We start from the raw sequence: 22,880 nt of genomic DNA, 5'->3' as shown, positions 1-22,880 counted from the left end.
CAAAGTGGAACAGGGAGAACAGGAGATTTCAGCCAAGGTAAGAATTGACAGATGTCCCCACACTATACTCTCAGACTTAAAGTCAGTACCGGTGTATTTATTTTTAAACTGGTGGTCAATGTCAATTTAAACACCTTTTTATTGTGAGTCATAGTTGTCTCTCTTTTGGAATCACAGATTAAGATCAAGAAGTTTATGTGTAATTAAATCCAATCACTTCATTTAGTTCCCTAACTGAAACTTAGGAAGGGTGTCAGAGTGTATGGTCTACTGTCCTTGAGTTGAAATAATTCAGAACAGATGAGAGAGAGGTTGCCACTGCCCTGCCACTGGCAGAACAATCGTTTCCACGAACTTGGCTCTAACTACCATTAACGAAAACGTCACCCGTACGTATTTCCTGATTGGGAACAAATATTTTCAGAATAGCTTAGTCAACTCCTTTCACATTCCGGATCATGGGCTGGTGAGACATTATTTGCTTCTAATTCTTGGCATAATTTTAAAAGATAGCTGAGTAGGACAATACTAGGACTGAATGAAAATTTAAAAGATAAGTCTGTAAAATCTGCCACCTTAAGCTTAGGCGTTTCATTTTTCAAAACCATGCTTACATGTTTAATCCCACACGACTACTTGTTCATGTTAAGAAACTAAACCAGTATCTTTCCCAGCCCCCCTCCCTCTCTATGACTGCTCCATCAGGAGCTCCAACAGCCAGACCTTCCTCCAGTTTCCTACTAACCATGAAGTCATCAACTCCCTTCTTTCCTTCAGCTGCTAAGTCCTTCAAATTCTCCTCCTCCTCCTATCTTTCCTATTTCTCCCCATTTCTAAAGGCCTATTCTGCTGCTGGCCAGCCAGTAAAATTCTGGGAGTCTCCCAGAAATTTACTGTCCTACCCACTCCTACCCTTCTAAAGGCAGACAAGAGTGTTCTTCTCAAGCACATATCACTGTCTTTTCAGAACTTTAGAATTCCTCATTGGCTCTTGATAAACACTGTAGAAAGACAGCTACACAGCGTCACACTCTTAGATTTCCAGGCCTCTCACCTTCAGAATCCTGGAATCTTGAAGTATACTGGATCACACATGATGCCTTCCAGCCAGAGAACCTCAGCTCACACCCTAGACCCTTTGAGAACTGAATACAGCCTGTAATCTCTTCTCTTACCATCTCTTTTCCCTAAATTAGGCAAGTTTACCTTGTTTGGCAAGACTTTTACACACATCTGAGTCCAAAAACCTTGCTTACATCTTTATTTTCTACCTTCTCAGACATTTTATACTTTTTGTAGAGCTACACACATATTAACACATATTGATGTCACTTACGGTACTAGCTGTGTGTAGCACATCTCCCAAGAGAATTATCCACATAGCATATACTCAAATATCATCTGATATGTTGTCTCTGGGGCTTGTGGGAAAGAACAGATTCTAAGGGGAGGACTGGGTGCTTAAGATTTACTCACATTTCAGAAAACCAGAAAATTCAGAAGATCTTAGTGATGGTACCACTACCCACTTACCTGCCCAACACAGAAACCTGGACTTCATCTTTGATTCTCCCTGATGATGCAATTAATCAAGTCATGGCCTTTCTTCTTTCAAATTTTTTCTTGAACCCATCCACGCTTCTCCATTTTCACTCCTACTAGCTCATACCAAGTCATCGTCTCTCATCTACAGCTTCCTGTGTCTTCTCGTAGCCAGATTTCCTTAGCCAAACCGCTTTTCACAAAGAAGCTAGTATTTTTATTAAAGTATAAACCTAATGGTTTCATATCTCTGTTTAAAAACCTCTCAGTAACTTCCCATTAACCTTGAGATGAAAGGAAACTTCCATGCCCAGGCCCACAAGGCCCACCTCTCTGGCCTCATGCCCCTCCTCCCTCCCCCTGCAGCAATGGCTCTCGACCCATAGGTACATCTAGATCACCTGGAGCGCTTGTCAAAACAGATTGTGGGGGTTCCTGGGTGGATCAGTCGGTTAAGCGTCCGACTTCGGCTCAGGTCATGATCTCGCGGTTTGTGGGTTTGAGCCCTACACTGGGCTCTCTGTCTGTGTGACAGTTCAAAGCCTGGAGCCTGCTTCGGATTCTGCATCTCCCTCTCTTTCTCTACCCCTCCCTGTTTCATGCTGTCTTTGTCTGTCTGTCAAAAATAAATACACATTAAAAAATTAGAAAAAAAAAACTTGTATTACTTAGCAAGGTGAGGCCATAATAAAACATTATCAAATGGAATGAAAGATGTGGTTGGTTTGATTTTATTGTTTTTACATTCTCTATCAAGATTACATGTTTAGTTCCTTAAAGAAAAAAGTCAGTCAAGTATAAAATATGAATTCAGAATGCCACTATTTTATAAGACTATGAAAATTACACACAATTGCTCATACACGTGCCTCCTATTAATTAAAGGATACTACATAGAAGAGCTAGTCTAGCAAAACTTGCTATAATAGTCAAAATCCTCTGTAGTAAGGAGGAAATCCTGCTGAGGACAGTATTTTCCACAGGCAAGAATCACCGGCCTTCAGCCAAAAGCCATGCTGTTATCGATGGCCGGAGATACTACTCCATACACACTGTGTTGTTGTTTTTTTAAATGTTTTTATTTATTTTTGAGAGAGAGAGAGAGAGAGAGTGTGCATGCACAAGTAGGGGAGGGGCAGAGAAAGAGGGAGACACAGAATCAGAAGCAGGCTCCAGGCTCTGAGCTGTCAGCACAGAGCCTAATGTGGGGCTCGAACTCATGAACCACGAGATCATGACCTGAAGTCAGACGCTTAACTGACTGAGCCACCCAGGTGCCCCCACACTGTGTTTTTGAATACGTTATTCTTGTTTCCATATCAGTTAATCCTCAATTGTGTAGAAAGTGATCCTAAGAGATGATCGAGAAACTACTGCCACTTAGGTATGAAAAGCAATTTGGGGGACACTAGATCGTTTTCACAATTACATTTTATAAGGCATCCTATAATTAGTCCACATTTCCTTTGCAGGCACAAACTCATACCTCTATGAGAAAGTCTGGATGCTCTTACCTACATTCTGTGCACCTGTCCTATGTTGGGTTGACCATGTCATCAGTTCAATCCTCCCTCTTTGGGCTACCAAGGAAAGCTATGTGCCATTTCTGCTAAAAACTCCAACCATCTAGCTTCAGCCACACATTTGATTCAGTTTCAGTCCCACACAACTGCCACTGGGAGCTCTTATAGCTTTCTCAGATCTCCACAGGCATGCACCTTTCCCACAGATGACCCTAAGTCCTGCATCAGGTAAGATGAAGTCTTAAAGAGTACTTCCAAATTGTGGTGTTTCCACCTCAAATTTCTCTGTATCTTCAGCCATATAATTCTCCATTCCATCTTGACTCAAGAGTGTAAGTGGCGAAATTAACAAAGGAGAATAAGAGAGAAAGAGAATCTTGGGGGGTGGGGGAGAAACAGAGAGGGAGCGCGCCATCCACAGAGAGCCAGAAAAAAGAAAAACCAAAGTCTCCTTAAAAGGTAAGAGTCTTTGTTTACTCACAGATGTTTATGAGACCTTGTGGAGACCTTGCAATGTGCTAGGCTGCCCTAGGAACTAAAGGAATATATAGGTGACAAAACCAGGTCTCTAATTTGCTGCAGTGCATAGTCTAATGGGGGAGGGGGGGTGGAGGAAGATAGGGCTTGTTAATAACTAACTTTCATACGAAACTGTCAGTCATGGAGGGGTGCCTAAAGAGCCAGGGCAGTACTATGTGGGAAATGTAGGGGGCAAGGCCATGAAGCTCAGGGATACATATGCACAGAACAAAAGCCCAGTATCAGAAATCTAAAAAGGAGGAATATACGGGGCGCCTGGGTGGCTCAGTCGGTTCAGTGTCCAACTTCATTCAGCTCAGGTCATGATCTCACAGTTCGTAAGTTGGAGCCCTGCGTCCGGCTCTGTGCTGACAGCTCAGAGCCTGGAGCCTGTGTCAGACTCTCTGTCTCCCTCTCTCTCTGCCCCTCCCCCACTTGTTCACGCAGGCGTGTTCTCTCTCAGATAAACATTAAAAAACAAATTTAAAAAGACTTAAAAAATAAAATAAATAATAAACAATAACAAGAAGGACTATAAATTAAATGGCTCCTAGGATGATAGGGGGAAGGAGCCTCCAGGTGGGTATTCTATGGGAAGGTAGAGAGAAAGGAAATGGAAGGCAAAAGATGGGGGCAACAAGGGGACAGAGGTAGGAGCAAATAAGCTACTTTCTCCTGGAATTAGAGACTGTGGTTTTCTGGATAATTGAAAGCTCATCCCTTCAAACACAAATTTATTTTGACTTTATTTTAAACTATTTTTAGTTTAGAAATCTTTCTAAAAGGCACCACATGGGTTCCTGCATTGTTTAGCAGAATACATCAAAGCAAAACATGCCAAACCTGATTTAATCTGTTCTGGATGAAGAATCATCATTATAATCCATTTTTCGTACTTTGATGTGGTGCACTGACATTCTCAGGGCCCACTTATGTGTAAAAGTCTGTTATTTTACTCTATACCAACTAGAGCCTGCAACTGTGCTTCTGGAATTCTCCAGTTCTGCCTCCAGGAGGCAGCTGTCACTTCTCAGAGCTTCCCTTGGTGACTCCTCAATGGAGCTGAGAACACTGCTGTGGCCTCTGTCACTCAGTTGTCTGAGGTGAGGCTCTGAAGGGCAGACCCCCGGGCCCACAGCCCAGCCCCAGCCCCAGAGTATGTGGAAGAGGCCCCTCTGCTTCCTGCCAGGGCTCCAGCTTCATTCCACATGGGGGTTCTAGAATTCTGATACGTGCATAAGGAAAGTAATACTATAATAAAATTATCTCTAATAACATCGATTCTTCATGCCACATATTTAAGAAGCAGTGAAATACAGGTATCCCCAGTTTTTGAAAGTTCACACTATACCACTTCACTTCTATGAAAGACCTACATTAGTACCTCTTTTCACTAACTGAAAGGAATCCAAAGACGATTTTCACCTTTATGAAAAAGGCAAACGGCGAAAACAGCATTCAGCAGTTGTTTTGCAGGAAGCCTTTACAGAAGCAGAAGGCACCCCAGCAGCGAGACCAGCACCCCCAAGCTCCTTGCCCGGAACTACATACACTCAGCAGCTCAGCATCAGGCCGCCACAGCTTTGAACCGTGAGCATCTGTGCTTTAATCTCTATTTATTTTATGCATCTGTTAGCAAGATGTGTCGTAAGGTATCAAAAAAGCCTAAGAGAGGTTACTTTTTAGGGTTTGGGAACACTCAAAGTTTTTTCACATAACTTAATGGTAATTAATTAATTGCTTCTTCGCTGTATGCCATTTCAGCTTATGAAAAGTTTCATAGGAATGCTCTACTTTGGGAGAGCGGGAGAAACCTATAAATCCTGTCCCTCACAGCCTTTTGTTTTCCAAAGCAGACTTCCAAGTACATGTTCCATACCAATCCCACTCCCACATGGTCCTGAACTCTTGATAAGCTTGATATTTGATGCAGAAGCTACAGAAACAATATTTCTTTTTCATTCATTCAATAAATGCTACATGCCAAGTTTTCTAATAGGAAACCATTGAGGTATATAAAAAGATGAATAGAACAGCCCTGACCTCCAAGAACTTAGAACTTGTAGTTCAAAGAGCCTGGGTACAAGATAATTCTAACCAAGGGTGGGAACGTGTTGAGGCCCCAGGACAGCAGTTCCACAGGCTGCACCGTGGAGGGCTGCTTCTACAGCCAAACTGGAGGGAGGAGAAAGGGAGGCCAGGGGAAGACTTCACCGGGAAATGGGAGGGCTTCAAAGAAAGGAGGGGGATCTGGTCACAATGCAGGTTGAGCACAGGCAGAGCAAATGTTATGAAAAAAGGCACAGAAGGCAGAAGGTAAAAAAGCCTAGTGTATTTATATAGTAGTCAAAGGAACAGAGAAAATGCTGCAAAGGTAGGTGAGAATCACATCACAGAGGGCCCAAAACGCCAGGCCAAAAAGCTAAGCCTTGAAGCTGTAAGCTGAAAGGAGCCAAGAAGATTTTTAGAAGCTCTCTGCACCTAACACACAGACTTAATCTTGTTAAAAGGATGAAGCCTATTTCTCCCCTTTAATGGAAAAGGAATTCAAAAAGTGAATTATTAATCATCTCACCCCTGTTAATTATTTCTTAAAACCAAGCTTGCTAATAAAACAGTTCTGTGGAATTAAGTACAGTGCTTCCGTTTGTCTTGATCTCACACTATAGGAAATACATACAGGTGGAAAAGGAGTCGTCTAGTCTAAAACAAAGGGCAGCACAGATATACAAATCAAATTCACTCTTTTGACAAAAAAGAACAGAGAGGGTAACATCTATTCCAGTTCACAAGCTTATACAAAATATTTTAGGGGAAAAAAACTTAATTTTCCACTTTATTTATTTAAGTGAAATTTTATTTTAGTGAATAAAAATAAATGAATTTTATTTCTTTTTATTTAAGTGAAATTTTCTAGAATCTTAAAAACAGCCACCTTCCCAACTCAAAAGAGGATGCTATGCACTGATATGACTGTCTTTGTCCTCATCCAAATAAATATACCTGCCCTTGAGACTTACCTACAAGATAGATAATTTCAGCATTATATTCCATATGACTCTGTGTTGCCTCTGTTTTCCATGTTCATCTTATCTCCCCAGTCAGATTAGTTGTTATCTGGGATGGGAAAGGACCATGCCATATACTCATTCTGCATCCTGAATATGATCAAACACTGTGCAATATAAGGTACTCATAAATATATGGGAACTGATTAACCAAATTAATTTCTAAAATATATATCCTTAAAGGCTCAATTCCGTATTATTCATATTGGTTCATATGTGGAATACAAGAAAAAAATTCAAAATTCAAAGCTAGAAGAGCTCTTCAACAGAAGGATCTAAACCAGTTCTTAATAAGTATCAATATTAGTTATTAGAGAGATGCAAATCAAAACCACACTGAGATAACACCACACACCCACTAAAATGGTTATAATAAAAAATGCAGACAATAACAAGTGTCGGTGAGGATGCAGAGAAACTGGAACCCTCATACATTGCTAGTAGGAATACAAGATGAATAGCCACTTGGGAAAACAGCTTTGCAATTCCTCACAAGGTTAAACATAGAGTTACCATATGAACCACCAATTCTTCTCCTAGGTATATGTCCAACAGAATTAAAAACATGATTACACAAATGTTCATGGCAGCATTATTCATAATAGGCCAAAAGTGGAAACAACCCAAATGTCCATCAAAGGATGAATGAATGAACAAAATGTGGCATATTCAGACAATGGAATATTATTCAGCCATAAAAGGAAATGAAGTATTGATACATAGTATGACATACATACATGGACTTTGAAAACATTAAGTGAAAGAAGCTAGGCATAAAAGGCAACATATTGTGAGATTCCATTTATATGAAATGTCCATAATAAGAAAATCCACAGAGACAGAAAGGAGATTAGCAGCTAACAGGGGCTGGGGGAAGGAAGGAATGGAGTGACTGCTAATGGTCATGGGTTTCTTTCTGGGGTGAGGAAAGGTTCTGGAATTAGACAGTGGTGATAACATAGGAATATACTAAAACCCACTGAAACGTAGACTTGAAAAGGGTGAATTTTATGGTATGTGAATTATATCTCAATTAAAAACAACAATAACAGCCTGATGAGAAACCTGAAGCCCAGAGAAGCTAAGTTTCTTGTCTAAAAACACAAAGCTGATTAAATGGCATCACTGGGGGGGGGGGGGGGGGGGGGTGTAAAAAAAGAAAAAAAAAAAAAAAAAGAAGCCTGGCTGGCTCAGTCGGTAGAGCATGTGATTCTTGACCTCGGGGTTGTGAGTTCAAGCTCCATGTTGGACACAGAGCTTACAAAAACAAAAAAACAAAAAACAAAAACACACACAACTATATCAAACAAATAAACAAACATGCCATCACCAGAACCAGATTCAGTCTCCCAACTCCCAGTGCAGTATTCTAGGTCCATGTTGCACTGTTCTAGAAATATTAGGACAAGCAGTGGAGACTTGAACAAGTAATTTAATGGCTCATACCACATCAGAAGAGAAAGATGAATGAAATGACCTCTTCAGTTCCTCCTAGTTTTAAAGCAATGTGAGTCTTCTCTTTGTAACCATTTCCTCTCTGCTACTATAGATTAGAGCAGAGGTTCTCAACCAGGTATGATTTTGCCCCCAGGAGATATTTGGGAATACATGGAGACATTTTTCATTGTCACAACTGCAGATAGAGGATACTCCTAGCACCCAGAGGGTAGAGACCAGGCATGCTGTTCTGTGTCTGCAAGGCACAGGATGACCCCACAATAAAGAATTACCTAGACCTAAATGTCAACAGGGACACTGGTGATAAAACCTGGCATAGGGTGTGATCAACTTCATTTTTAAGCTTTTCCAGGAAGTTCTGTCCTAGAGTTTAATGACTTCAAGCAGCAGTTCTGAGATTAGAGTGACTGAGAGGTCATCACCAAGTACAGACAGGAAATAGACACTTTTTACTTCCTGGAATAATTAGGTTACATAGAGTCAAACATTCAAATGCCACAGTAGTCAGGTAGTCAACATAAAGGAATAAAGTCAACAAGCACCAAATAACCATTTAGGACTATTATTTCCTTTTTTCCACAAAAGAAAAAAAAAAAAGAAAGCAAAAACAAAAACCTTTCACTGACTTCCATTCTTCATGAAACAAATAACCCTCTCAATATAATCTTGTGGTTTCCCACTTTTGATAAACATACATGCCAAAAAATACTTCCTACTACAGGCAAAAGAACAGCACAAGCTCAATAACAAATGGCTCAGAGTTGGGAGGAGAGGGAGAATGGCAGGGGGCGTGGAGAACCCCAAGGGCACGTCATGATGAAGGGGCAACTTTGATGGATCCATGCCATGATGGAGTGAGGCAATGGGTGAAGAAATCTTCAGATGTCTCAAGAAGAGTAGGAATTCTAGATTGTGTATGTGGAAGAAAGACATCACCCAGTATTTAAAATCTTTGGCTCAAAACCACTTTAAAATACTGTGTTAACTCAAAAAAGAAGGGGTTCTAGCCTCTGCAACTAGACTGTGACCTCTAGCCTACACTAACCCTAATAAACAATGTCAGTTTCAGGTCTTCCTACAGATGTGTTCCATCTAACTCAGAACCTATTGTCTAACAATAATCTTTTTCCTTAATTAAATCTTAATAGCTTATTCAGAGTTGAAGACTCACAAAAGACCAGAGAATTACTATAGACTTAAATGTAAATGAAATCCATAATATTATTAACGGTTGCCTCGTCATTAAGCTCCGACAACTTTACAAGTGGGGATACTGAGATCCAGAGAAGTTAAAAGACCTGCTAAGCCACCTTGCCACTTAGCAGCCATTATCTGAACCCAGGTCTTCCTACTTCTAAAATTCACATTCTTACCACTTATCATCTTGCTTGTATCACACAAATTTCTTCTACCAACTATGCTTATGAGGTTCCCTCAGTAAACTGCATGTACAGAATCTGATCATAGAAAGAGGCATGGCTGACAATAAGCAAAGCACAAAGATTAGAATTATTAAACTGGGCAGATGAGGTGTATGAATGTACTCTCACTCCCATGGGCCCCTCCTGCCTTCCCATGCATGGTGACTGCATCCCCACAGGCCCTCCTTCCCTCCCCTATAACCACCAACAGCCCTGCCTTTGGCCTCCTGCTTTCTACCCACTCTTTGCCTTGAACTCCGACCGTAGGCTGCAATATACTGATAAACTCTTTCCACCCAATTATTTACAGGGAAGAAAACAAGGAATGATCAGCCTGTGGAGAAAATGTCTCCCAAGAACCGAGAATCCCAAGCAGAAAGAATGAGAGCACACACTTGCACCACCACCATTTGTTCCAGTAGATCTCATGTTGCCCAAAAGGTCCCAAGAGATTAAATATCTCTGCCCTCGACCCCATCCCGGCCAACCTTTCCTTCCCCCACATCAGCCCATTACCTTCCCACCCATCCTGCTCCCTCCAGCTCAACACATCAAGTCAGCTCAACTCAATCACACAAAGCAAGAGAACTGCATTTGAGGTAAATCATGCAGTTGGTTTCAGGACATTCAGTGAAATATTCAACTATGTCTTCGGAGCACTGTCTGTTCCAATTTCTCTTTAACCTCTGACTCCTTCCTCTGGGACATGACCACTAGGAAAACGGATGGCACAAATCTAGTGTCTGGACTTTCTGGATTCTATGACAAGGCAAGTTATTTGAAATTTCTGAGCTTCAGTTTCCTATTCTACTAGAGAGAGTGAAGGGGGCAAGGGGATGAATATGAATGGCTACCATGCCAAGTTACTTTGAGGAATACAAATTAACAAACATAAAGCCTTTAGTATTTCCTGCACATGGTGTGAATGGTAGTTGTTGTTCTTGTTACTATTAAAATTATTATGGGGGTGCCTGGGTGGCTCAGTCGATTGAGAGTCTGACATCGGCTCAGGTCATGATCTCACGGCTTGTGAGTTCGGGCTCCGTGTCGAGCTCTGTGCTGAACAGCTCAGACCCTGGAGCCTGCTTCGGATTCTGGTGTTTCCCTCTCTCTCTACCCCTCCCCCGCTCATGCTCTGTCTCTCTCTCTCTCTCAAAAATAAACATTCAAAAAAAAATTTTTAATTATGAAATATTAGCTTTCCATTCCAACCATATTCCTTATATCTTTTTTTTTAATATTTATTTATTTTTGAGAGAGACAGAGACAGAGCTTGAGTGGGGGAGGGGCAGAGAGAGAGGGAGACACAGAATCCGAAGCAGGTTCCAGGCTCCAAGCTGTCTGCACAGAGCCCAATGTGGGGCTTGAACCCATGGACGGTGAGATCATGACCTAAGCCAAAGTCAGACGCCCAACTGACTGAGCCACCCAGGCGCCCCTATATTCCTTATAGCTTTTATCAGTCTCTGCAGAAGCAAAGCCATTGCTTTCACGTGCCGAGGACACTATGGCTACATTTACCTGCTCAACAGCTGAGTGGGTACCCCTGGAACTGCTCCTTAGCAGTCCTGCCCTTTCCCCTTTCTTTAGCTTGAGCTTATGCACCGTTATCCTAGCCTGTTTCTGGGTGTCCAAGGCACAGGTTCTCAGTGGCCTCCAAGCAAGCGCTTTTCTTGTGGGTAATGTGGGATAAAAGTACTGGACAAAAACTCTTATGACAGGGAGGGGTTCAAATCTGGATTCACTGAACCAAAGGATGCTAGGCATGTTAATCGCCCTCGATATTCTCAGCTGAAAAATGGGTATAGTAAACACAGTCTGTAGGGCCATTATAAGGATTAAATAACCTGTAGGAAAAATCCTACCACATTCTGGGCACAGGTAAACACTAACTTGTTCACCTGACCTTCCAGTGCTCCAAGGCTCAGCAAGGTGGACAGGCATATCTGAGGGTCCACCTATCCAGTGTCTTTCTCCCTTTCTGTCTCCACCAACTGTTCTCACAACCCCCCCCCCCCGCCACCTCTTTTACCGCCACCTACCTGCCCATCTGCCACAGAGGGAAGCTCCCCACAAACATTTCACTAGCATCAAGATTCAGTGTTCAGTTTCACAGTCATGATAATCACTGTCTTCACTTACTTTTATTAAACAGAGAGATCCTGGCCCTTCTCTACCACCCTCCCCCTAGATTTGGGGTGAGATGTTTGCAGAGAATATTATCTATCCATCAGTTCAACTTGGTGTCTCATATTTCTTTTCCCTTTTACTCACAGACTCAAAACACTCTCCATTCAGTTATGCATGGAAGAGCCGAAGATAGCACTGGCAAATACGTGGCATAAGCCCTGGTCCTCCCTCCTCTGGTGCCACATCAGACATCAACAATCAATCACACTGTTTTCCAGCTGATCCCAGACAAAGCTCCAAAACCCCTCTCCCAGCTCTCCAGGCAGCCACCATCCATCAGTCAAAGCTGTCAGTTGAGATAAGATCTACTTGCTAAGTATAGGAAGACTTAAGTCAAACCAGGACTCTATATTCATGTATTAGGTACAGCAAAGAATAGTGACCAACTGCACAGTAGTAAGCACTCTGTAGGCAATGAATAAATATGTTCTAGTGACTTATGCACAACCTGCCATGCACCTATAAAGTGTTCAAAAATTACAGAAGAACTCTAATAGGGTGATTTGTTTGGGGAATTACCTCAAATTATAACTCTTTTATATTTAAATTTACTAAAAACTCTAAAATTATGGAAATGCAAACTGGTGGAGCCACTCTGGAAAACAGTATGGAGGTTCCTCAAAAAATTAAAAACAGAACTGCCCTACGACACAGCAATTGCACTACTGGGATACAGGAGTGCTATTTCAAAGGGGCAGGCACATGCACCCCAATGTTTATAGCAGTGCTATTGACAATAGCCAAAGTACATAAAGAGCCCAAATGTCTACTGACTAATGAATGGATAAAGAAGATGTGATATATATCAATGGAATATTACCAGCGATTACAAAGAATGAAATCTTGCCATTTGCAACAACATGGATGGAATTGCAATGTATTATGCTACGTGAAATTAAGCCAGTCAGAGAAAGACAAATATGATTTCACTCAAATGTGGAATTTAAGATACAAAACACATGAACATAAAGGAAGGGAAGAAAAATAATATAAAAACAGGGAGGAAGACAAACCATAAGAAACTCTTACTAAAGACAGAGAACAAATTGAGGGTTGTTGGTGGGATGTTGGGTAGGGGGATGGGCTAAATGGGCAAGGGGCATTAAGGAGGACACTTGTTGGGATGAGCACTGGGTGTTATATGTAAGTGATGAATCATTAAATTCTATTCCTGAAATCATTATTACACTATATGTTAACTAACTTGGATGTAAATTAAAAATAATAAAAAAATAAGAATCAAAAATAAGTAAATACTCTAAAATTATAGCAGCATGCATCCTTGGCTTAGTAGGTACTATGTACTATATATAATTATTTGATGATTAAAGATCCAAGGTTATAATTTAAAATTTTTTTATTTTATTATATTAATTAAAATTTTTTTTTTATTAAGCCCCTGCCTTACCCATGAAACTATACTGACTCCCAATGATAGCTAATCCTTGGATGGGGCAGAAGGAGGTGCTTGGCTTGAATATTAGCTAACTAACTCCAGAATTAAATAAATCAGCAAATATTCAATCCAAATAGTTACTTTGACTAGTAAGTAGTTTATTTACCATAAAAGGTCAGCACAACCCAAAACTTCTGTCAGCTGGGGACCCAGGCTGATGGAGTGGCCAATTCCCATTCAAGGAACTATCATAACGAATATAATTAGGAAAGAAGAGAACTAACTAGTAACCTTCAAATCACATAGGAATGCCATGAATGAAGACCATACTCCCACTCCTTGTGTAACTCCAAAAAGAAAACAAACTCAAAAAAAGCTCAAAAGTTACATTGGTTGTGTTGCTTTAGGGGTTTTTTTTGTTTTGTTTTGTTTTGTTTTGTTTTGCTTTGTTTTGTTTTTTATATAGGATTGGTCTGCTGACTTTAACTGTATTTGCATTTACCAAACACCATTGAACTGACCTGTCAAGCAAGTCACTTAATTGGGTCTCTCTTCTTCTCAGCCCTCCACTCCCAAAGCCACTAGGTCCAAGATGACAAAAAGCCAATTCCAGATCTGAGTCATCGCTGGTAGGATATGGAAGCACGTCCTGAAGTACCTAAAACCCTCTGCCCTCAGTCCCAGCCAACATTCCATTTCCGGCTTCAGGAGTGCTGAAGCAATGCTGGCAGAGAGCCACAAGGGTCCCACAACAAGAGACACACCCTGATGTACACCGCGCCCTGCCCTTCTAGTTTCAGGGGTCAGTTCCAGGAAACCCCGTTTGGGGTTGTTCCAGGCACTGATCCAGCCCAAAAGAGTTCAGTACCTTTTAGGAATGAATAAGCTGTCAACGGTAACAAAGGGAACCAGACCCAGTTCTAGTTTCCAGGGGCTGCACCAGCCTAAAAGGACCTGGGCTTGTTGGTAGGGGGACCCCTATCTGGCAGCAAGCATCTAGCAGAGCTTCGAGTCCTACAGCAAAGCAGTCAGAAGCCCAGAAGGTGCTTTTCCTAGGTCGGCTGATTGTTTAGAGTCTGGAAAAATTAATCAAACATGAAAGAAAGAACAACACTAACTTTTAGTTGCCATAGTTCCTGAGCAATTAGTCCGTGCTGGCAGATAAAACTCAGATAAGCCTATTTTTGAAAGAGGACAGAAGGGAAGCTGCACTGGCTCAGACCACACAGCTGGGTTACAGCCGCTCCAAGGCTCCCAGTCCCCAAGCGCCACCTCTCGCAGCCGCCCTAGCCACCTCCATGCCAGGCAACGGTCTGTACTGGTCATTGCTGGTCTAAACAATCACTCAACAGAAAGGTTCCATGACATGTTTTTAAACTACCACTAAAAAGAGGACCCAAAGAAGACAACTGTATATGATTAGAAGTGGAAAATCTCCCTCAAATATTAATAAGCGTTTGCCAGTTCACAGGGAAAAAAGTTGTTTTCACTAAATTTCTCATTTAGAAAGCTAGGTCCTTTTTCTTTGTAGCAGTGTAACAAAGCTAATCACAGAAAAATAATGTACCTAGGAATGTAATTTAAAAGAGAATAACACGTTTCTAACTCACTCTGCAGCAAGGTAGCAGCCACTAAAGCAGCTCCTACTAAAAATTTGGGTCTCCTTTTAAGTTTAGAGTTTGGAGGGTGACTTTTTAAAAAAATGGACATTCAGCAATTAAAGCAATAATTTATTGGTCCCATTTTTTAAATCTGCATTTCAAAACAAAGTATTTTAAACTTTCATATATAATGATCCATAAGTCATGCTAATTTCTATTTTGGGAAAAATAAAACATTCACTAAGAATCTAGACCTTTTCTATTCTGTCACCCATTTCTAACTGTACTGGGGGGGGAACATGATTCATTTCAACATTTTTATAAATTAAACATGAAAAACATCTAAAGAAATATTTCTTAATTTGGTATCTCACACTGCTTCTTATGGAACTGGCTTCCCCCCCCCCCCCCACTACAGTTGTTTTCCTTTCCTGTTTTTTTATTTTTTATTTTTTAATTATTTATTTATTTTTGAGAGAAAGAGAGAGAGCATGGGGAGGGGTAGAGAAAGACGGAGACACAGAGTCTGAAGCAGGATCCAGGCTCTGGGCTGTTGGCACAGAGCCAGACATGGGGCTCGAACCCACAGACCAAGAGATCATGACCTGAGCCGAAGTCAGATGCTTAACTGACTGAGGCACACAGGTGCCCCTTTCCTTTTCTGTTTTTGACCAAAAAACTGAAAAACACACAAAAGACAAGACTCAAATGTTCTTAAATTCCCACAATATGGAAACCACCTTAAATTTCATATTATAAATATTTGTCAAAATTTCATTTCCTCAAATAAATAGAAATGTTTTCTGAAAGTATTCCAATACAAATGGATAAAAAGCCCCTAATTTCATAAGAGTCCATGCCCTTGATTATACTTCTATTTCCAAGTTTAAAATATTATTGTAGAATGGGAAAATATCAAATTTGAGAAAGAGTAAAATGCACAAAAAACCTGAGGTCAGGTCTTCATCTGGGATATTGATAAACCTCCCTTTTTAGCAAGAGACCTTACACATGACTACAATTCCATACAATTCCACATCCAGCTGCTAACATGAAGATTCAAGAAATTTGCCTTCAGTCTTTCCAATTAAAGGGAGAAAATTCCATTAGTCTATTTCAACACTCATATTCCATGCTGTTATGGGTTGAATTGTGTTCCCTGAAAAATGTTGAAATCCTAACCACCGGTGCCTGTGAATGTAACTTTATTTGGAAACAGGACCTTTGCAGATGATCAATAAAGATGAAGTCATTAGGGCAGGCTCTATTTAATATGAACGTGTCCTTATAAAAAGGAGAAAGTTGTACATCATGACAGACAGACAGACACACACACACACACACACACACACACACACACACACGCACAGAGACCATGTGAAGGCAGATACCAAAAAGATACATCTACAAGCCAAAGAATGTCAGAGATTGTCAGCAAACCATGAGAAGTTAGGAGAGAGGCATGGGGCAGTTTCCCTCACAGCCCTAACAAGGAGGCACCCCTGCCCATACCCTGATCTAGCTTCCAGAACTGGGAGACAAATTTCTGTTGTTTAAATCCTTGATTTTGATACTTTGTTAATGGCAGCCCTTAGGAAATTAACACACTTGCCTTCCCAGCCTGACCTTCCCTTAAATCACATCCTCCTCCTTGCTCCCCCAACTCATTCCTGCTTCTCCTGGTCATTTCTCATATGCTCCCATCTCCCTAACCTCACTCCACACCCTCACTCACCAATGCTCTTTGGCACTGTTTTCTCATCAAGGATACCCCTGGCATTTTGCATGGGCAGTTCTTTTGGGGGACTATGCAGCCCACTGTAGGATGTCAGGCATCCCTGGTACTCTCATTGCCCCAGGGTGCCACCGTGCCCACACGGGAGAACTGCTCTAGAAACTTCAGAACTACCTGCCAGGTGGAGTTCAACTCAGGATCCCACCATCTACTGTGTATGATCTCATCAGGGCATTTAACTTCAGCTTCTTCATCTGTAAAATGAGAATAAATAACTACCTTGCCCTGTGACTCTGAGGATTCAATGAGTTAAAGAGGCTAATGAGCCCAGGCTTACTCTCACTAGTTTCTTCTGGCTTAGAATCACTTAGGAATTACTGCCCAGTCTTAGGCTGTTCTACATGGTCATATCCTGACTTTAACTGCTTGGAACTCCTTTGCGGGGCCTCCTCACAGTAAAGCTTCACTGAATACATTCAGTGCTTCACTGCTTACTGCATGCTTAAAAGTTGTTAAGTCATACAAACCAAAGGGTATGCCTTCTACAGCTGCAAAGATCAAAACAACTCTGAGCATAGTTTCTATGTGTTCCCCACCGCCACTCTCAATCCTACTTGAAAATATAATGGCAGCCCTGGGCAAAGCGCTGTATTTTCCAACTTTGTTTCCAATTTCTTTATATCTTTTGCTCCCAGTGATGGTCCCTCTCCAACATCCATGCATATACTGTTCATTTCACCCAGCTTCTCAGAAACACTGCCCAAGCCCGCATTAATCTCCTTGTTTAAATGGTTTGCATCCCAAGGCTCTGAGGCTGAAAAGTGAGCATTGACTTGTGCCCTAAGGCCAGAGTTTAAGTCTGTTCCTCTGACTTCACATACACCTAGCACCTAATAGCACCTTACACAGAGCCTGGTACTTGGTAGGTTTTCAATGATTATTTGATGAATTCAAGGGTCAATGGATGCATCAATGAATGCATTGCTGAATGAACACAAGAATGAATACATTCAGGAGTCAGGAGACCTAGTTTCCGTTTAACCCTTGGATCTGCGTTGAGTGACACAAATGACCTCAGGATAAGCCACTGAATTTCCAAGCCCAAATTTCCTTCTCTGTGATTTTAGGTGGTTGGACTTCACTAGAAAATTCCTTTAGGTTTTCTTCCAGCTCTAACAACTGAGCCCAGAAACTTTAACGAAGAGTGAAAGATTTTATTTCTTTTTTAGAGACATTTTACTCAAGACAAGCAGAGGGGTAAAGATTTTTTTTAAATCACATACCAGGGGCGCCTGGGTGGCTCAGTCGGTTAAGCGGCCGACTTCAGCTCAGGTCATGATCTCGCAGCCCGTGAGTTCCAGCCCCGCATCAGGCTCTGTGCTGACAGCTCAGAGCCTGGAGCCTGTTTCAGATTTTGGGTCTCCCTCTCTCTGACCCTCCCCCATTCATGCTCTGTCTCTGTCTCAAAAATGAATACATGTTAAAAAAAAAAATTAAAAATCACATACCAGAGGTCCCTCCTTGCCAGAGAGCCCCTTGTTACCTGGGGACAAAAGACGTGGGACAACACACAAGCTGCAGATACTGAAGACGTCTCTGAGATGCCGAGCACTACAGTGTTTTTTATCAAGGGCTTCCTGCAGGAACTTAAAGTCTACCCTGTCCTCAAAAGAAGTCCACAGGGACATCTGCTGTCTGCCTTCTTCTACCAAAAGCTCCTCCCTTTCCAGCCTGAACAAGGTGGACCCTGCACTCTCTCCCTGGCTCCAAATCTAACTCAATTCCTCTCCCTGCCATCTGCCTAAGGCTCCCACATGCATATTTTATGATTTCTGGCACATTTCCTCCTTATCTGACATCCTGCAATGTATCCCTCAGCCCCTATATTATTTCTATCTCTGATAATGTGTTCTGAAAGAGGCAAGTGTCCTTGGGCTGTACTTTATTACTGGTGGTTTTAGCTATCCTATCTTATCTCCCCACCAAGTCCCCACCTAAATTCCTTGAGGACAAAGACTACATCCTCTATTCTCTTCCAATTGCCCACAAGACCAAGGACAGAGAGAGGCAAGTAGCAGACCCTTAGAAAATACTTGTTGAATGAATAAAATAATGAATGAATGAATGAATGAAATAATTGACTGATGCCAGTATTTTTAAATTAAAAAGCCGTATCAATGTATTTCCTGAATAAAGTTACCAGGACCCCTCCCCACCCCCACCTTTTGGGTACACAACCAGAATAAATTAAATTTTAAAATGGCACTTTTAGAATATACTGTTTTCTTAGGACTAATTAAATGCCCTTCACAACAGTATGAATGACAGCAACGTTATCACCTGCATATGAAATCTGATTTTTAGGTATTCATGGCATAATAATGTGGCATCTCCTTTATTTCCTAGAAAAAGCACGTTTTACCTGGAGCTGGGGAGGATAAAAGGGCAACCACCCCTTGGTGTTAATTATTACAAATACCACTATTACGCGTTGACGCTGGAGAATTCAGAGAAGTCAGAACAAGATGAGGATATTTTCTAAATAGATTGTTTAAATCTATTGCTGATTGGGGCAGAGAACCTTTTTGGAAATAACAGGAACCCACTTAGCAAAGTCAACTTCTAGTTACATTCCTTCCTTGTGGTTTAATAAACTTCAGCTAGAACTAAACTGACTTGGAAGTCAAATTATTTGTTCTCCCATGCACTTGCTAGTCACAGTTGGTCACCAAATAAACAGGGCCAATGGTCAACATAACACTGCTGGAAGGAAAACATTATGGCTATGCCATCAAAGCTTAATATAGCTTAATGCCATAAGCCCTATTAGCCTCCCCAGGCCAATAGTTAACCTAAACAATGTCATTATCTCTTAGAAATCATTATTCTTGCATAGAAGCATAAACTTATCATCACCAAAAGTATAAATATTACATAATTACAAAAAAGCTGTATTAATATAGGAGATGATATTATAATTGGGAATTACTCAATGACTAAGGATCGTCTGAGACCTAAAAAAGTTAGGTCCATTGAGATAGAGAATTACTGTTTATGGGCTGTATATATAACAGATTATGTCTTCTAGCTCAAATCAAATCATGTCGGAACACATACTACTAGGCGGGGCAGTGAGGGGACCTGAGACATCCCAGTAGAACACCAAAGGAAAAGAACAGACTCACTTTGGGGTGGGGGGAGGGGAAAATGGGTGACGGGCATTGAGGAGGGCACTTGTTGAGATGAGCACTGGGTGTTGTACATCAGCGATGAACCATGGGAATCTACCCCAAAAACTAAGAGCACGCTTTACACACTGTTAGCCAATTTGAAAATACATTACATTAAAATTTTAAAAAAGGAAAACAAAAAGAATAAACTCACTTTGAGGCATTTAAAGTGCATTTAAAATAAAAGACACTGTTACATGGGTTTATCCACATTTACCCAACTGATGAAGTCGAAGCATTTAAAGCTAGAATGTAATTCTGAGCAATTCATCACCATCCTTCATTCTAACTCAGGAAGAGATGAAGCACCTTATCCAAGCTTACACCACCAGCCAGATTCTGCATTAAAACTTAGGTCTCTTAAATCTAGCTTCATGGACAAAACACATAACAGTAAATATAAAATTAAAAAAGGGCGTAGCAGGCAGGCAATAAATGTTAATGGATTTGAGGAAACAGAGATGCAAAATTCCAGAGCTATCTTGTATATTACCTGCTGGTAGGCTCAGCCAAATAACTGCCTGAAGTTTTGACTTTGACTTGTCCAAACTAACGTAGGCTTCTTAATACTATAGATCAGCATTTCCATAATCAAAAAATGCTACTGGGACAATTACTGAGCATGCTAGTTGGTGGTGAAACCAAACAGTCTATAGCATTCTTATGAAGAAGTGCATCTGAAAAACAAAATCTATGCACAAAACAATATGGGTTTCCAAACACATGAAGTGTAGTTCAGTAGAGAAATCTGTAAAAGACAGGAATGACTAAGCAACCACAAATAACTAGAAATACCAAAACTATCAGGAGTATGGGGACCACCACATGCCTGCATGTAAAGATAAGTTGGAGTTTCCCATCTATTCCTAATGAAAAGGGGTCTTTTTTGGTACTACAGTGTTGCTTTCTTTTTAAATAAAAAGTCTCCGTCGTTTATAAGGATTTACAAACAATATTTTATTCCATCCTCCATCCCACCTTCTTCAGAAACAAATTTTGGGACAATCTGGTTGTTGCTGGGCAGACAACTGACCAAATTTTAAGCAACCAATATTGCAGTTTTGATGTTTTTTATTATATATCTCACCAAGGAACCTCGTAACAGCTTAACTCTTACTAAGGAAACCAAGTTTTAATAATCATGTAAAACATCCTGCTACATGTGTTATTACCCAGTGAGCTCTATCAAGTATACTACTGCGTTTTTTCTTTACAGTCTGACATGTAGCTATTTGTCTCTTCTTCCCAAAAACTCCTAAAAAAATTAAAAAGCCAAAATATCGACCAAACACAACTTAAAATAATTAGAGAAACCACACTTTATACATCCTCAAGATGAAATTGACCACTGCACTACAAGGGGAAAGAAACCAAGCACACACATTTACATAAAGAAAATATTCACAGCATTCTAAGGAAAGAAAAAAAAAAGACAAAACAAGTAAGAAAACCCTGGCACGACAGGACAAACCTAGTTTACAGTTTCTCTTTGCGCAGGTTTAAACTAATGAGCTGGGTGGAAAGGAAGGGAGGGTGAAGAGCAATTACTACTTAAACTTGTTTCATTCAGGAGCTAGGTTAGCAAACCAAGCAGCCTACATAAAAGCTGGTTATATAAAATATAACCAGGCCGAAGGTCCCACATCGGGAAGAACTAACACGAAGGGAAGCGGGACCCCCGAAGCTCTCAGAGTACCCCTTCCCCAAATTCCCAAATCACACGACTGGCGCTGGGGGTTTCCCGCTGACTCCATTTTCCCCGCTGCGCTGTCTCCCTCTCAGGCCGAGTTGAGTGGGCCTGTGGGCGAGCTGGGGTCCCTCACCCACCTTTGCTCCCCGCCCTTTTCATTGTTGTGCAAGTGTGATGGATCACCTGCCCGGCGCGGGCTCCCGCGTCCGGACGCGCAGCGCACCGAGACGCGCAGGGGCTTGCGCCGCGCACCTCCCACAGGACCCGCGCTCTGCGCCCAAGAGCCCCCCAGACCCGACCCCCGCCCTCTGCCAGTCCCCACGGTGCTCACCGCCACGAAACCCGAGGAGGAGGCAATGAACACGCGGATCACCATCCTCTCGCACGCGCGGACGGACCGTCTGCCCCCGCGGGTTCGGGGCTGGCGGGGACGCGGAGGCAAAACCCGGCTAAGAGCCGCCGCCGCTGCCGCTGCCGCTGGGCAGATCGCTCGGGTCGGGGAAGATCGCGGGACCTGACTCCCTCCCGCCGGTCCGCAGATAAAAGCCCAGAGCCTCCCGGCCGCTGGCCGAGGGAGGAGGGGGGAGGGAAGGAGGAGGAGGGAACAGGCTGTGGGGCGTGATGGGAGTTGTAGTTTCGGTCTCTCCCTGGAGTGCCTGGTGGGCTGAGCGCCTCGCAGCCCCTCCTTACTGCGTGACAATAGCGTACACGCGCAGGTGGCTGCAGAGGACCCCGAGTCTGGGGCGAGGCTGTGACGAGGCTGTGACGAGGGGTGGTGAGGATTCTGGCGAAACGGGGAAAGAGAAAACTAGGCAAAAGGGCTTGGTTCAGAGTCCAAGCTTGGGTTCTGTGTTGTGGTTTAGTGATTTGGAGCATCCCCACGCAGAACCGCCCGAGAGACTGGTTCGAGCCGCGGAGACCCACGGTCTTAGGGCGGCTAGCGCGCTGGGCAAGCCCAGACGACCGGCGGCGGCGGGTGGAGCGGGCTGGGCTTTCAGGAGGTGGCCGCGGTGGGGGCGGTGGGGTGGGGCTGGGCGCTCCTCCGTTTTCCCCGAGGCTCTGGAGATTGCGGAAAGGTGATTCTTTTAGCTAAATGAGACGTTTTCTTTTTCTGTAGGCACTGCAAATTAGAAGCCTGATGAGAGCACAACTGATATTTTATTTTTCTTAGCAAAACTGTAATTGTAGTAGAAAAATGAATACCAAGCGAAATTGGAGTCCTTCTATCAACATTGGGAATCAGGACCCCACCCTCCCCACCCCCTACTCTGCACAATGGCTTCGCCTCTTTGCACCTAATATTTACAATTGAGCCAAATCTGCCTTTTTCAGACCCGCTGCACATTCCAACGCAGTCTCCCAGGAGGATGGTGTTAAATAAAAAGCTTTTATGTAGTTTGCTAATAGTTTAGGAATAGTTATTTAACAAGTGTTTTGTTTCAGAAAAGCGCAAGCCTTGCAACCGTTTCGTGGATGTGAACCAGTTTTCCCTGCAGTTACTGTATTT

At 42.2% G+C, this 22,880-nt stretch overlaps 1 protein-coding gene across 1 annotated transcript in view; it reads right to left on the bottom strand.

The window, feature by feature from the left end:
- The window catches only part of SH3BGRL2 (SH3 domain binding glutamate rich protein like 2), a 60,059-nt gene extending 37,777 nt beyond the window's left edge, over positions 1–22,282 (bottom strand). Inside the window, exon 1 of the mRNA XM_047859330.1 lies at positions 21,705–22,282. Coding sequence (XP_047715286.1) covers positions 21,705–21,749 — 45 coding nt within the window. The 5' untranslated portion in view covers positions 21,750–22,282. The remainder of the gene's footprint in view (positions 1–21,704) is intronic.
- Between the last annotated feature and the right edge of the window lie 598 nt (positions 22,283–22,880).

Source organism: Prionailurus viverrinus, chromosome B2 (genome assembly GCF_022837055.1).
Source record: "Prionailurus viverrinus isolate Anna chromosome B2, UM_Priviv_1.0, whole genome shotgun sequence".
Classification (NCBI taxonomy): Eukaryota; Metazoa; Chordata; class Mammalia; order Carnivora; family Felidae; genus Prionailurus; species Prionailurus viverrinus.
The sequence above is the reverse complement of the archived record's forward strand: the minus strand, read 5'-3'. Positions and strand labels throughout refer to the sequence as shown.